Source organism: Macrosteles quadrilineatus, unplaced genomic scaffold (assembly GCF_028750875.1).
Source record: "Macrosteles quadrilineatus isolate MER2022 unplaced genomic scaffold, UCM_ALF_1.0 Scaffold_1__1_contigs__length_201487025, whole genome shotgun sequence".
In the NCBI taxonomy this organism is placed as follows: domain Eukaryota; kingdom Metazoa; phylum Arthropoda; class Insecta; order Hemiptera; family Cicadellidae; genus Macrosteles; species Macrosteles quadrilineatus.
The window spans coordinates 174,943,405-174,957,078 of NW_026542594.1; the positions used below are offsets into that span (position 1 = coordinate 174,943,405).

The 13,674-nt window shown below is 31.5% G+C and overlaps 1 protein-coding gene across 1 annotated transcript; it reads right to left on the reverse strand.

Annotated features, from left to right (window-relative positions):
* Nucleotides 1-793: 793 nt before the first annotated feature.
* On the reverse strand, nt 794-4,926 carry LOC128983525 (uncharacterized). The gene is made up of 3 exons (XM_054402827.1): nt 4,827-4,926; nt 4,162-4,243; nt 794-1,324 (listed from the first exon to the last, which is right to left on the reverse strand). The coding sequence occupies exons 1-3, from the start codon at nt 4,851-4,853 to the stop codon at nt 891-893; spliced, it is 543 nt and encodes a 180-aa protein (XP_054258802.1). The 5' UTR covers nt 4,854-4,926; the 3' UTR covers nt 794-890.
* Between the last annotated feature and the right edge of the window lie 8,748 nt (nt 4,927-13,674).

The window sequence follows — 13,674 nt, forward strand, 5'->3', positions numbered from 1 at the left end:
CAACGTCTTACAGTAAAAATTTTTCTAAATATGAATACATCATATTTTATGTTCATAGAAATTTCTGTTAGTAACCTTTTATCGCAACTAATAATTCTTAAAAAACGTAAACATCGCTTAGCTATCCTTGATTGAATATGAGATTTTTAATAATCACGCCTGACTGAAGAAACGCTCGTTTCTACACGCTCCTCACTGATTTTAATTTTAAACGCAACCAATTAAGCGCCAATGCCTCATTTAACTGATCAATTTTATTCATATGACATAGATTGAAACATATATCCCATATAGATCTGCTCATTGGAAAATTAAACAATTATTTTATAATAAGTAAATATTTAGAAATTCACAGTTAAAGAACTAAAGAAACATGAGTTCGCCAGCATGATCAGACCATGAGAACAGGGATGTACAGCAGCAAACCTAGATACTCGTTAAACCTAATGCTATTTAAAAAATCTATATATAAAGCCCAAAGTACCCATGAACTTTAAAAAAACCATAAAATCATATACTTAAATGTTCATCATGACGAGAAACCTTGCGCAAAACTATCCATTATTTTTATAAATTGCCCTTTAATGTCGTTAAGCAGATTGGGTCCTCTAGTTTAATTTAAAATCAATTCAGGCAAATGGAAATTCGCTTAGTCTGCAGGTTTACTGCGGTGGGGGTATTTTTAAAATAATAGGTTCATATTTTACAATTTTTAGTACACAGATAGTGTAGTATTTTTAGTACATAGTTGGAGAACACAGATAATGATACTTGTAAAAATAAGGTTGTTTATTTATTATCAACGTTACATGGTAGCAATCTTTTATTACGTATTTGTATTCAATGCTAAACACTATATTATTAGTGTTTGCTACAATTCATCCGAGTTTTTACTCCTTAGGTTCTAAGAAGAACTCTTCTGCCGTTTTCTTGTATACATTACGTTGTTCTTTCCCGACAATTGCCCAAATCCAGTCCTTCTCATAAAAAGGAAGACCAAGTATGCCACCTTGATCAGTTGCCTTCTGTTTATATGTGTCACGCTTCTCTATCACCAGTTTGACAAACTTCGTCTTTGACACAAAATAGCTGAGTTCCAAGAGGTCACATGTTACTTTATGTATTCTGTAATACAAATCATTGCTTTGCCCATTTTCAATTTCTTTCTTGAATGTTGCTAGCACCCGATATTGAACGTAGATAGTTGTAGTTTTCCACTTCGAATCGGAGCTTGAGACGATACTAGTATCATAACCACAATCTGATAAGGGGTTTATTTCTACGGTTTTTTCTGTAATTATTCCTGCTTCGTTCTCTAGTTTCACTGGAAACAAACATTATGTTAAAACTACTTAGGTCTAATTGTACACTCCATTAATAGTCTCAAAAGTGGTGGTGCAGAAAATTGCATTGTCTTTTTTTGCCAATCCATGAACTACGCTGGATATAAAAATAAATCACATTCATTATTAATTGAAATGCTGTTAAATTATGCAACGCAATATGATGACACAACAAACGTCACAATGTTATTTTATCAAAGTTAATAACACTCAAAATTTTATACAAATAATAGCGTTTCTCTGGTGGAGTAAATCATAAGACTTTTACATTAGTTTTTGATTTAAATAGTCTAGTCACTATACACGCATTTCACCAGCAAATTACTTCATACAGCATCTTATTACTTCAGGCAAAAAAATAGGGGTTACGACATCATCATTCAGATTAAATCCATTGGTGATTGGCAGGATTCGAGCCAAGACTCGCATACCGAAGTACCGCGCTCTACCACTAGACCAGTTCGCTTTCCTATCACTAATACAAATGTTTATAAAATTAACAACAGATTTAGTCACTGGTGTCGCGGTCGGACTCTAGGCAGAGACATGATGTCGGGAGGTATTTCTTTGACGGAGGGTGTTGGTAAGTGCTGCGTCTGATGGTTGAGGGTAGGAAATAAGGTTTACAAATGTATGGTCAGATGGATGCTTTGGTCCTTATGGTATTGACGGGTTTGTCTGTTTCGATGTCGTAAGTTAATTGAATATTGTAAAGCGAATAGAGTGATAAACTAAAATATCAAGAACACAGACCAAAATGGTAGCAACAAAAAAATTTAAAACTTCTTGAATGTGGAAATATCTTAAACGCCGCCACAGCAAACCTACAGACTAAGCAAATTTCCATTTACCTGTTTTAATTTACACTTAAACATGTCCTTAAAAAAGTTACTTCTTAAATAAAAATAGGTTTATTGATTAACTAGGCTTGCTGCTATATGTCATGTAATAAAGAGTGTTCAAGGGTAAATGTCATAGATTAGTATGAAACGAAAGAGTTTACCAAATTTGATACAAACTACGTACAGTTGACTTGATTCACTCCATAAAGATAACATGGAAATTGTAAATTTAAAATATTTTGAACTTTTCTCCCTAACCATTTATCGTGAAAAAACACTTCAGTATACTAAATTAGTTATTTTTAAGCTCTACAAAAATGGTTTAGAAGAAATTGCCAGTTTTGTGTTTTGAATGTGTGTGTGTGTGTATATACTAGCTGTGTACCAGTTCTTTGTACCTAAATAACTATACCTAATAACTTATTAAAATAATTAATGTTACTTAAAGAGGAAATAAATCTTACAATTTTAAGGGTATATTTTAGTAGAAATCCATCCAGGTAAATGAAAATTCACTTAGCCTGCAGGTTTGCTGCGGCGGGGTGTATACATTATTTTAGTGTTTTTTCATCTAAAATGTTAACAAATTTATGAGGCGAAATAACTTTACATTTTTCTAATTCTAAAATTATTAATTGTGGGTTCATATTCATCTCTTTTTTATTTTTTTATTTTGTTTTCAAATCTAAACTTAGTAATGATTTGTGTTCTTAAAAGTTACTTTCTCTTTCTTTAATATTATTAATCTCTTCTACCGGATTTACCATACTCCAGGCCTATCATCTACCATCAAACAGATATATCTTCTACCATTTATTAAAAGAAAATTGTTATTAAAAATGTCACAAACTAGTTTGTTAAGACTTGTGTGTAACAGATGATCTATGAACCTGATTTTATTAACAAATTATATTTCTTAATTAAAAATCATAGGTAACAATATATCAAATGATATATTTCATTTTATTAAACTTATATGTTTATTGAAAATTAATATTGTTTTTACCTCAAAACTTAATTTAAAATTAATATTTTATTTTATATCTTAAAATTTATAATAAATCATCTTATTTTCATAATATTTTTTTATATAAAATAATTTAACATTTTAAATGTTAGGCCTATTTAAATTGCTTTAAAATACATAGAATATATTTCTTTAATTAACTTGTTGTGTATGATATGGATGAATATTATTTATTAGCCTACATTCTCTTAAAAAAAAATTAAATATTTTTTTTTACCTTTTTATTATCTTTTCACGTTATTAATTATTTTACATATATTACAACCTACACAATTTTCTAATTATTGTATAAATCAGGTTGTTTATGACACCAAACATATATCCATTTATATATAAGGACTTTATATATGTAAATGGAAGATCCAATTCTTTTTCATAAATGTAAGAAGTAAACTTAATATTATTCATAAAATATCATCAGCGCTTTCTAAAAAATGCAATACAATTAATTGATTTTGGATCATTCATTTAATTTAAATATTCGTTAAAAATATTAATTTGAATGAAATATTATACAAATTTAAAAAATAAACTCAGCGCTTTCTAAAAGATGCAATACAATTAATTGATTTTGGATCATTCATTTAATTTAAATATTCGTTAAAAATATTAATTTGAATGAAATATTATACAAATTTAAAAAATAAACTTGGAGTTTGATATTTTTACATTTTGTGTGGTAATATATACTATGAAAATTAGGACTAATTTATAAAAAACCTCTTCAATATTGTGAGTTTCTTTTTGTGAAAATTAAAATCAGTTTGTAAATTGGTCTAAAAATGACCATAATATGATAAAGTTATATTAAATTTTTGGATATTTCATTACATTTTCTTACTTATCCTTATTTATTTTGTATTTTTATACCTATTTAGCCTATTTTATATAAAAAATTTGTTTTTGTTTTGCCTCTGACACAAGTGAACAAACCTATTGGGGTACTTACTTCCTTTATAATTGTCTGGTACATCTTCGAGTTTGACAGCTTCGATAAGCATAGTTTTGCATAGGAGAATGCAGAAGAAAGCCTGAAAATGTATTTAAATAAGACAATCAAGATACATACTACTAATTACTATAGACAACGTACATTAAAAATTTAAGGTTGAAATGGTTTCTGATTCCTGGGATCATCATCAAGATTAGGTGGAATAAGCTTAAAAGTGTTCTTGACTGATTATACTTGATTTTCCCTTCATTTTGACCCAAAGTAATCACTACGTAAATTATGTCCACATTTTTTGAACACCCTGTAGATGTTTACATTGCGCTAAAGTTATGAGTTGTTATGACAACGGATTTTCATTGAAATAAGCAAAATGGTACGATTGAAATGTTTCTTTATAATCCATGGTAAGTGCGTGTAGTTTTTTTTTAATAGATTTATAAACCAAAATTAATCTCTTAAGTATTCTTGTCCCGTTGTGAAGCACGAGATACAGCTAGTCTTACTAATGTAATAAATGTGTGAGTTCGAATGTTGGGAGTAAATAATAGTAAAGAAGTTTGAAAACTTTATGATAATACTTCCGTAACTTTTACTCATGGTGTAATGAAGGTTTGATAAAAATACTAAACTAATGTCCTAAAGATGTTCAGACAAAAACTTACCAACAAAAACAGCAGAAACTCGTACATCGCGAAATCATGCAGTACTGCTGGTGAGAAATCGAATAGCGCTCTCTGTCTGTTGAAACATCTGTCACGAACAATTAACTACGTAACTAACTACTAGTTCAGGAAAACTACAGTTAATATATCTTTATCCGTGGAAAAATTGCAACAGAAGCTTTTTAGTGTGTTTTTTACTTATAAATTACCGCTTTATAACATATCCAAAATCAGACAAAATCCGACCACGGGAAACCCCCAATAAATCACTTTCAAAATGGTGGACACTGTGTAAAAGTCTGCAACTCAAAATCTAACTCATTTATTTTGTTTCCGATATTATTTAACATTGTATATTTTCAAGATATTAGAAACAATGAGTTGGCAACCCTGTTTTAGTATACTGCTTGTATTGTTATTGCAAAACAGCTGAGTTGTTTTTTAGTTTGTTTATTTTTAGCCCTATTTCAATATTCGTTAATGTAAGCTAACATTTTAAAACCTTCGGAGATACAGTTGTGATTCTTTTTTTGTATATTTACTATAATTTGTTATGTTATTGATTAATAAGATAAATAATCATGGAAGTTGACAATGACTTTGTTGATGTATATGTGATATGTATCCTAATCAAAAATCATATGTAGGATACACTGTAAAACTTTCAGAAAAGGGGGTAAATAGCATAAATGAAGCAAGCCGATTCCGCAAAAGCAATGATTTGCAACTTTCGGTGAAAGTGTTCATGTATTGTGTCGAAAAACCTTTACCGATAAAAATAATACTGGCATTTTAAAACCAAAGGTTAGCTTTGAAGAAGTAAAAAAGGAAAAGTGTGCGCTTGATTGATGGCCCGGTATCAATTACTACTCGCGGTTTGTTTTGTAGAAAATTGGTGGACTTCATATCCAATCATTAGCCAAAGACCGAAAATGTGAAAGTAGGAACCACACAGTTTGTTGGAGCCATAAAAATTCTGTGAAAAACACTGTTATGTGTGGTCATTTAATGTACGCGGCAGGTTGGCATGCTGCTCAGAAGACCTTGTGTCTGCAGGTTGTGTCTATCATCAATCATGCAGCACCAATTTTCGTAGTTGGAGAAATTGTCCTCAAGAATACTGCACTAACAAGAACTCTTCAGAAAAGGTGCGGCTAGCTAATGAAGAACAGTATCAGGTGTTTCTTCAAACTTGTGAATTTTTTGACGAAAATGATGAAGATCAAAGGATTTTTGGGGACCTAATTTCTGAAATGGGAGAATATCTTCAGGGTGGACAGAGCCATGCTTATGATCGTAAGTACATGAAGATTAAGCTTTTGGAATGCTATGGAGAAAACATTATAATATCTAATAGTGTAGGGAAATCAGACATAGTAACTTTACGTGATACAACTACTGGTATTCTTCGAAGTTACCATAAAAATACATCACACGTTCGTGATATTGAGTTGCATATGATTCAGTTAATAGAAGCTGCTGCAAAAATAATAAAAATTGACGTCAAAACCCTTACCGATACAAGAATGAATCGATAAGTACCCATCACCTAATGAACTAACAGTTGAAAATGCATTGAATTTCATTCCTAAAACATTAAAATTGCTGTTATCTAAAATGTTTGTTGGAAAGGATACGTCAGTGAAAATTGATTCTGTGGGTCAGTCCACCATACAATCTATCCGCCCTAGAGAATTACCATGTCCTTAATTGTTCTGTCTGTTCAGCTTCATCATAATTAGAGATCAAGGTGCCTTATTGACGTTCTACACAATCTTGGATTTTGTCCATCATACACGGAAGTATTTAGATTTGAACAAAAAAAAAACACAGTGGTTTTAGGTGCTTGTACTTCTATTAATGTTGCTGAATACACAACCCTTTTGCTAGCAGCAGGCAATGTGGATCAAAATATTTGTACTTTGGACTGGAAGAATAGGCTACCTTTCAAGGCATGGGTATGGTTGCTTCAATGACTCTAAAAAATACCATCTACCCTACTGTGAAAAGGGAAAATGTTGGTGATATTGTCATCAAACACTTGGGCATAGTTGAGATTTTGGAACACAAATATTCCAAAACCTTTTTGGGAAACATATTATTCTGTAAACTTCCAATATTAACAAATGCTCCGCTTAATAAAAACAGTCCATTGTGGCAGATCTCAACATAAAAACACCGGGTCCAAGTTGGCCTGGAGCTATGCAGATAATTCATTTAAAATCTGATGTTACACACTCAGGGAAATCTTCCATTTGATTTCTTCTTATAATTGATATGGCAGCAGGAGACATGTAGTCTGGTTGCAGGTCAAAAAACCTGGAAGTAAGGTCCACCCGGTGCTTTTTAGTGGTTTCTGTTTCTTCAAGACCTACCTACATAATTAAAATAGGCAGGGTGCCACTTTGTCACCCTTGATCAAATTGAGATATTCAAGATGGCGGCCAAGATGACTTAAAAACTATACAGGGTTAGTAAAAAGTGTGGAGACCCGCTGTTATATTTTTAACGGCCCATACTAGAAAAACTAAACTTGGCACACCATTATGGCATGTTATGAAGTACTTTTAGGGGCATAACCGCCACTTGGTGTTCATCCCCAAAATGGGGGATTTTGGGGGAAACTCAAAAATTTCAAATACAAAGACCCATCGAGTGACCCCTCATTTTAAAGGTCCTGGTAAAAGAAAACCAACAACGCAAATTAGAGGTCTCTATCTCAGTTCAGTTGGTGAGTCGGTGGCTCAGTTTGGTAGCGTCACGGACTTTGGGCCCAAGGCAGAAGTGTCGTGGGTTCGGATCCTGGTCAACTAATTTGTTATTAGTCTTCAACTTGGAACCCTAGCCGTGCTGCACCACTACATCTAGTCTTATTAACATACACTTTGAGGTGGGAAAAAATGCTTTAAGAACATTTAAGATATATTTTGGAATCATACATTCATACATATAGGGCAATGTATAAAAAAAATCTGACAAAATCTGAGCATGGGAACATTGAAAAAGTAGGGGTTTTGAAATATACCAAAATTCAATTGTTTATAATAGACAATTACACTAGTAGTCAGAAAAAGATATGACCTCTAAAATAAAATTTCAATGAAACGTTTTATGGTTTTATTTTTATTGTTGGGTGTGCAGTGTGACATACTGTTGTAAAAAATTGGTCTACGAGAAACTCCCGAAAATCACTATTAAAAATGTGGCTTTTCCCAACATTGGACAAATTTTAATGTTATTAATCACTTAAATTTTTATTAATCACTAAATAAAATTTGACAAATTCAAAATTAGTCATTGACCTTTATTTAAAATTAAATTATTTTTATTTTGAAAACTGTCTTTAGTTAAATACATATATCCCCAATATGTATAAAATAAAATTACTCTGAAAAATGAAAAATTACTTTGAATAAAAATACATAATTTATCCTCCACTAAACAAAATTTGACAAATTCAAATTGAATCATGGAATTTTATTTAAATTAAATTATTTTTATTTTGAAAACTGTCTTTAGTTAAATGGGCCTATATATAACCCCCCACTTTAAATTACTCCAAAAATCCTTTATAGTCTTAAATGATTCGCCAAAGTATTGACTTATTTTAGCTATGAATTACTTATTTAGAATCGGAGATTATCCTATTTAACTAAAAACAGTTTTCAAAATAAAAATTATTTAATTTTAAATAAAAGGCCAAGTATCATTTTAAATTTGTCAGATTTTATTTAGTGAATATTGAAATTAAAGCCATACATTTACTGAGTAGTTTGAGACCAGAAACAACTTGGTCACGTATTAACAAACCGAGATATAAATCTTTTAATACCAACTTATTTCTAAAAAGGTCAATTTAATATTGTATTGTGCTTCGTAGCTGGTCTATAACTCATCCGTTTTATAGCCAATAGCTCAAATGAAAGCCCTTACATCAATGAATATTTTAAGGCTAGAACGAACTGCAAGCGTTAGTAATAACTGAAGATGTAGAAAAACTATTTTTTTACTGTTCAAAGTACGAAACATTCATTAGAAATGTATGGGGTAGAATTTTGTTTGAATATATCTCCAAAATGAAAAAGGATATTAAACTAACGGATTTCATAGTTAAATACAGCATGAAAATTAGATATAGTTAAAAATAATAATATAGTTTAAAATTATGTGTTACAACACTATTATTATATTTAAAATATTTTATTTATATGCAATATGGCGATTCAAGATGGCGGCCAAAAAAGCGTTACATGTCGAAATGAAGTACTAACTACCGAATAAATATCGGCGTTGGTACCTACCAAGTCAATTTTGTTCAAAAATGTTCATAAAAATGCATGTGGTATATCATTTCCAAAACTTGTATGTAATTTAATGTAATTTAAATAACAAGGCATTTTTCAATTCACCAACGACATCATATTAACTTTGAAAGCAAAAATATATATTAGCGAATTTCCCTATAGGGAAGTAGCTATTACCGTAGGTGGCATGGTAAGACCTAGGCCCGGGACCGATTTACTTTTTCATTTTGATGTCCCCAGAGGCTAAAAACACCATTCGTTCAAATTTTTATAGATTTATATATATACAGGGTGTTTTTTTTTAAACTTGCATCTTTATTTATGTAAAAACCGCAATAAATAGAAATATGCAGTTTGCGGGAATCATCTATTGACGTAGGGGGCCCCAATTGTTTTGAATTTAACGTTACATTCACATTCCCCCCCTTCCCCCAACTTAATTTTTTTAAATAGCAAGGTACCCCTTGTGACATATCAAATAAAACAGCATGAAAAAAGAAAATGGTTAATGATAAAAATTAAAATCGGTTCATAAATTTGCGAGATATTTCCCCCCCCCATCCCCGGAACTTAATTGTTTTTTAATTGCAAGGTACCCTTTGTGACATATCAAATGAAAGAGTATGAAAAAGTAAATGTTTGGTGAAATTTATTTTTCATTTGATATGTCACAAGGGGGGGGGGGGTTCCTTGCTATTAAAAAAAGTTATGGGTAGGGGAAAAGGGGGGGGATATCTCACAAATTCATTAGCCGATTTTCAATTTTTTTTCACCAAACATTTTCTTTTTTTCATGCTCTTTCATTTGATATGTCACAAGGGGTACCTTGCGATTAAAAAAAAATTAAGTTCTGTGGAGGGGGGGGGGGAATATCTCACAAGTTTATGAACCGATTTTCAATTTTTTTCATCAAACATTTTCTTTTTTCATGCTCTTTCATTTGATATGTCACAAGGGGTACCTTGCGATTAAAAAAAAATTAAGTTCTGGGGAGGGGGGGGGGCGGAAATATCTCACAATTTTATGAACCGATTTTCAATTTTTTTCATCAAACATTTTCTTTTTTCATGCTCTTTCATTTGATATGTCACAAGGGGTACCTTGCTATTAAAAAAAATAAGTTGGTGGCCGGGGGGAAGGGGGGAGAATGTGAATGTAACGTTGAATTCAAAAAAAATTGTGCCCCCTACGTCAATAGATGATTCCCACAAACTGAATATTTCTATCTATTGCGGTTTTTACATAAATAAAGATGCAAGTTTAAAAAAAAACACCCTGTATATATATATATGTGTGTGTGTGTCCGTGAACACGAAAACATGAGTAATTTTTATACAATTTTGATGAAATTTGGTTTGAAGGTGTAAGGTGGGATAAACATGAATGAGTTCGCGAACCCTGGTGCGAGCATGATCGGACCATGGGAACGGGGTTTTATGGGGTAAAAATTGGTTTTTCTAATTTTTGACCCCCTAAACGCAAATTTTCCAATTTCTCTTCAGACCTTCTTAAAGAGCTTAAAAAAACAAATAATTTAGTATATCAAAGTGTTTTTGTACCATTATTAGTTACGGAGAAAATTCAAATAATTGTTATTTTAAAATTCCCATGTTATTCTTATGGGGAATATTGTAAAATGTTGTAGTCTGCTTGTTTATGGATATATTTTGATCAAACTTGGTAAATTTATTTATTTTATACTAAGTTATTAATATTTCACTAAAAAACAAACTTTTTTACCCTCCCTGTATCAGCAAGCCTATGTACTCATAAAAATTAATGTTAATTAAATACATTTAATTGAAAATCAATTCAGGCAACTGGAAATTCGCTTAGTCGGCAGGTTTGCTGCGGCGGGGGTATTTTATTACTAAGATAATCAATTATTGGTATTCTCTGACCCTTAAAACATAAAATTAGACACAAAAATTGTTATCCTGTCTCTTCTATAGGGAAAGATACAGCAAATATACAGTTTTTAAGTCATCTTGGCCGCCATTTTGAATAATTCAATTTGCTCAAGGGTGACAAAGTGGCACCCTGCAGATTTTAATTATGTAGGTCTTAAAGAAACAGAAAACACTAAAAAACATTGGGTGGACCTTACTTTCAGGTTTGGGTGAAAAATGCCTTTTGGCAACTAGACTGTTGTGTCTTTTCTACACTAACATACCTTAACAAATTAGCATACAACCATGGTTTTCCATATGTATCTACTTTTGATCAGCCCTTGTTTTGAAAAGCTTCTCAAATCTTATACACTGAAAACGAGCTTCAAGACATTACTTTAATATTTGGAACATTCCATACAATTGGCACTCTCATAAATGGATCAGGATTATTCATTTTTTTATTGATGGTTGGAACAACTGTTTCTAGGGCGTTTATACGACATATGATTGTGGATTCAGCCCTTAGTACCTTAAAAGTGTCAGAGGCTTTTCCCACCAATGAACATGGAACTTCCTAAGAATTTGCGCAGAAAGCTTGTGAAATACTCGACGGTATTATGACCGGTCGAAAAACAATAAAGGACATTGAGCAAAGTGATGTGTTATCTTTAATTGACACTTCTCTGGAGACAAAGACAAATCATTTGCAATCCTCCTCGAGAACTAGTCAACTGTGGTTGGTTGATATTCCAGCCACTGTGAAAGATTATGACTTTACGAAAGTTGATAGAAGCCGACACAATTAATTCCTGGGATCTGCATTTGTATGCTATGCGTGAGATTGTACCGATAGTTGTCCTGCAAAACAAACTGCGTATCTTTACACTGCGGTTGCAAGCGTAATGGATTAACATGTTAAACAGCGTGTGGGGATTGTCAAATGAAGAGATATAAGAACAGCCAGCCTTCAAACTATGAGAGTGATGAAAGTGATGAACATGACTAATGAGATTTTTTTATCAATCAGTTGTACAGTCAAATCAACCTATGAAGTATCTTGTGATTGTAGAGAAATAGTAGACCTTAATATTATGTATTATCGTACTATTTAAAGGTAAATTATAATATTTTAAGTTGTAAATAAGCATTCCATATACATACACAACTTAAATAATTAAAACATTTTATCAATTTTGAAAAGATTGTGTCCACCATTTTGAAGTGTTTTTTTTAGTGTTCCCATTGTCTGATTTTGGATATGTTATAGAGCTATAAATTCTAAACCAAAAGCCATTGAGAAAGTTTCTGTTGCAATTTTTTCCATGTTGCAACACTGTTTTCTTGGACTATACTTTACTGAATGCCTTACTAATTGGCAGCATGACTATAGTTCATATTTCAGTCTCAGAAGTCACGAATTACAAATCGAATATCCACCAATCATCGATCATCAAGTAGCACCAAGTGTATACAGCCCTACATGTTCATGCCAAATTTCATTAAAATCTACTTATAGTATCCAAAGTTTTCATCTATTTCTTGTGAATTAAATCTCTACTTGCAGTATCTAAATTCAATGGTACATATTTAACATAAATGAGAAATCCACTTGGAATATACTAAGTCAATGGTATATTTGGTTAACATAAATGGAAAGGCTATTTGCAGTATCCAAAGTCAATGGTATACTTAGTCAACATAAACGGAATGGCTATTTGGTGTAAGTGAAGTCAATGGTGCATTGGCTAATTCTGGCAACCCGAATTGGTCATTCATTTTGTAGTAAATTATGCTCAACGATATTAATCGAATTATTGTTCTTTCTGTTGTTCTGTATTTGTAATGTGCTACTTTAAATTATTCGTTGACTAGCATACGTCCCGAAGAGAGTGTCATGTAGATTTGCAAACTAACCTTACATTTTTGAAAAAGTCCCCTGGGCTATGCCCCAACGGCTTTTGAAGTTATCATGTTATCCTTATGAAGAACATGTTTGTTTACATTATGATCAGGTAGATAATGTAATTGCTGTTAATGTTTATTTTGCAATTCAAGGAAACACATATATAAAAAATTAATGATTTGGTTTAAATTAAATATTCAGTATTTGAATTTGGGTTTGCGTACATATTACAATGGAAAAAATGAGAAAGCCTGGATAATTTCTAATATTTCACCAATAAGAACAATTAATTGACATAGTACCATACATTCTTGAGCAATCATTGAAAGAACCGATTTGTAAACTATGGTAACATAGTTCACAAGTTACAGAACGCCACCAAGTAGAAGAAATACGTGATGTTTTTTTTAAGAATTTACTATCGTTAGGCTTTAATGAAGAACACCTACAATATGAAGATTCGGCAAGGATATTAAATATATGTTACCATAAATGTCAAGTGATCTTAGAATAATATGACTACATCCAAGAATCATTTAGTAAAATCATTACGTCTGGCTGAAAATACACTCGTTTTACACTCTCATCACTGATTTTCATTTTAAACGTAATTAAGCTTCCATGTCTCAAATAACTGATCAACTTTATCCATATGACATAGATTGAAACATATCCCACGTAGATCTGCTCATTGGAAAATTAACTAACGGTGTAGTTATTTATAAATAAGTAAATATTTATAAATACAC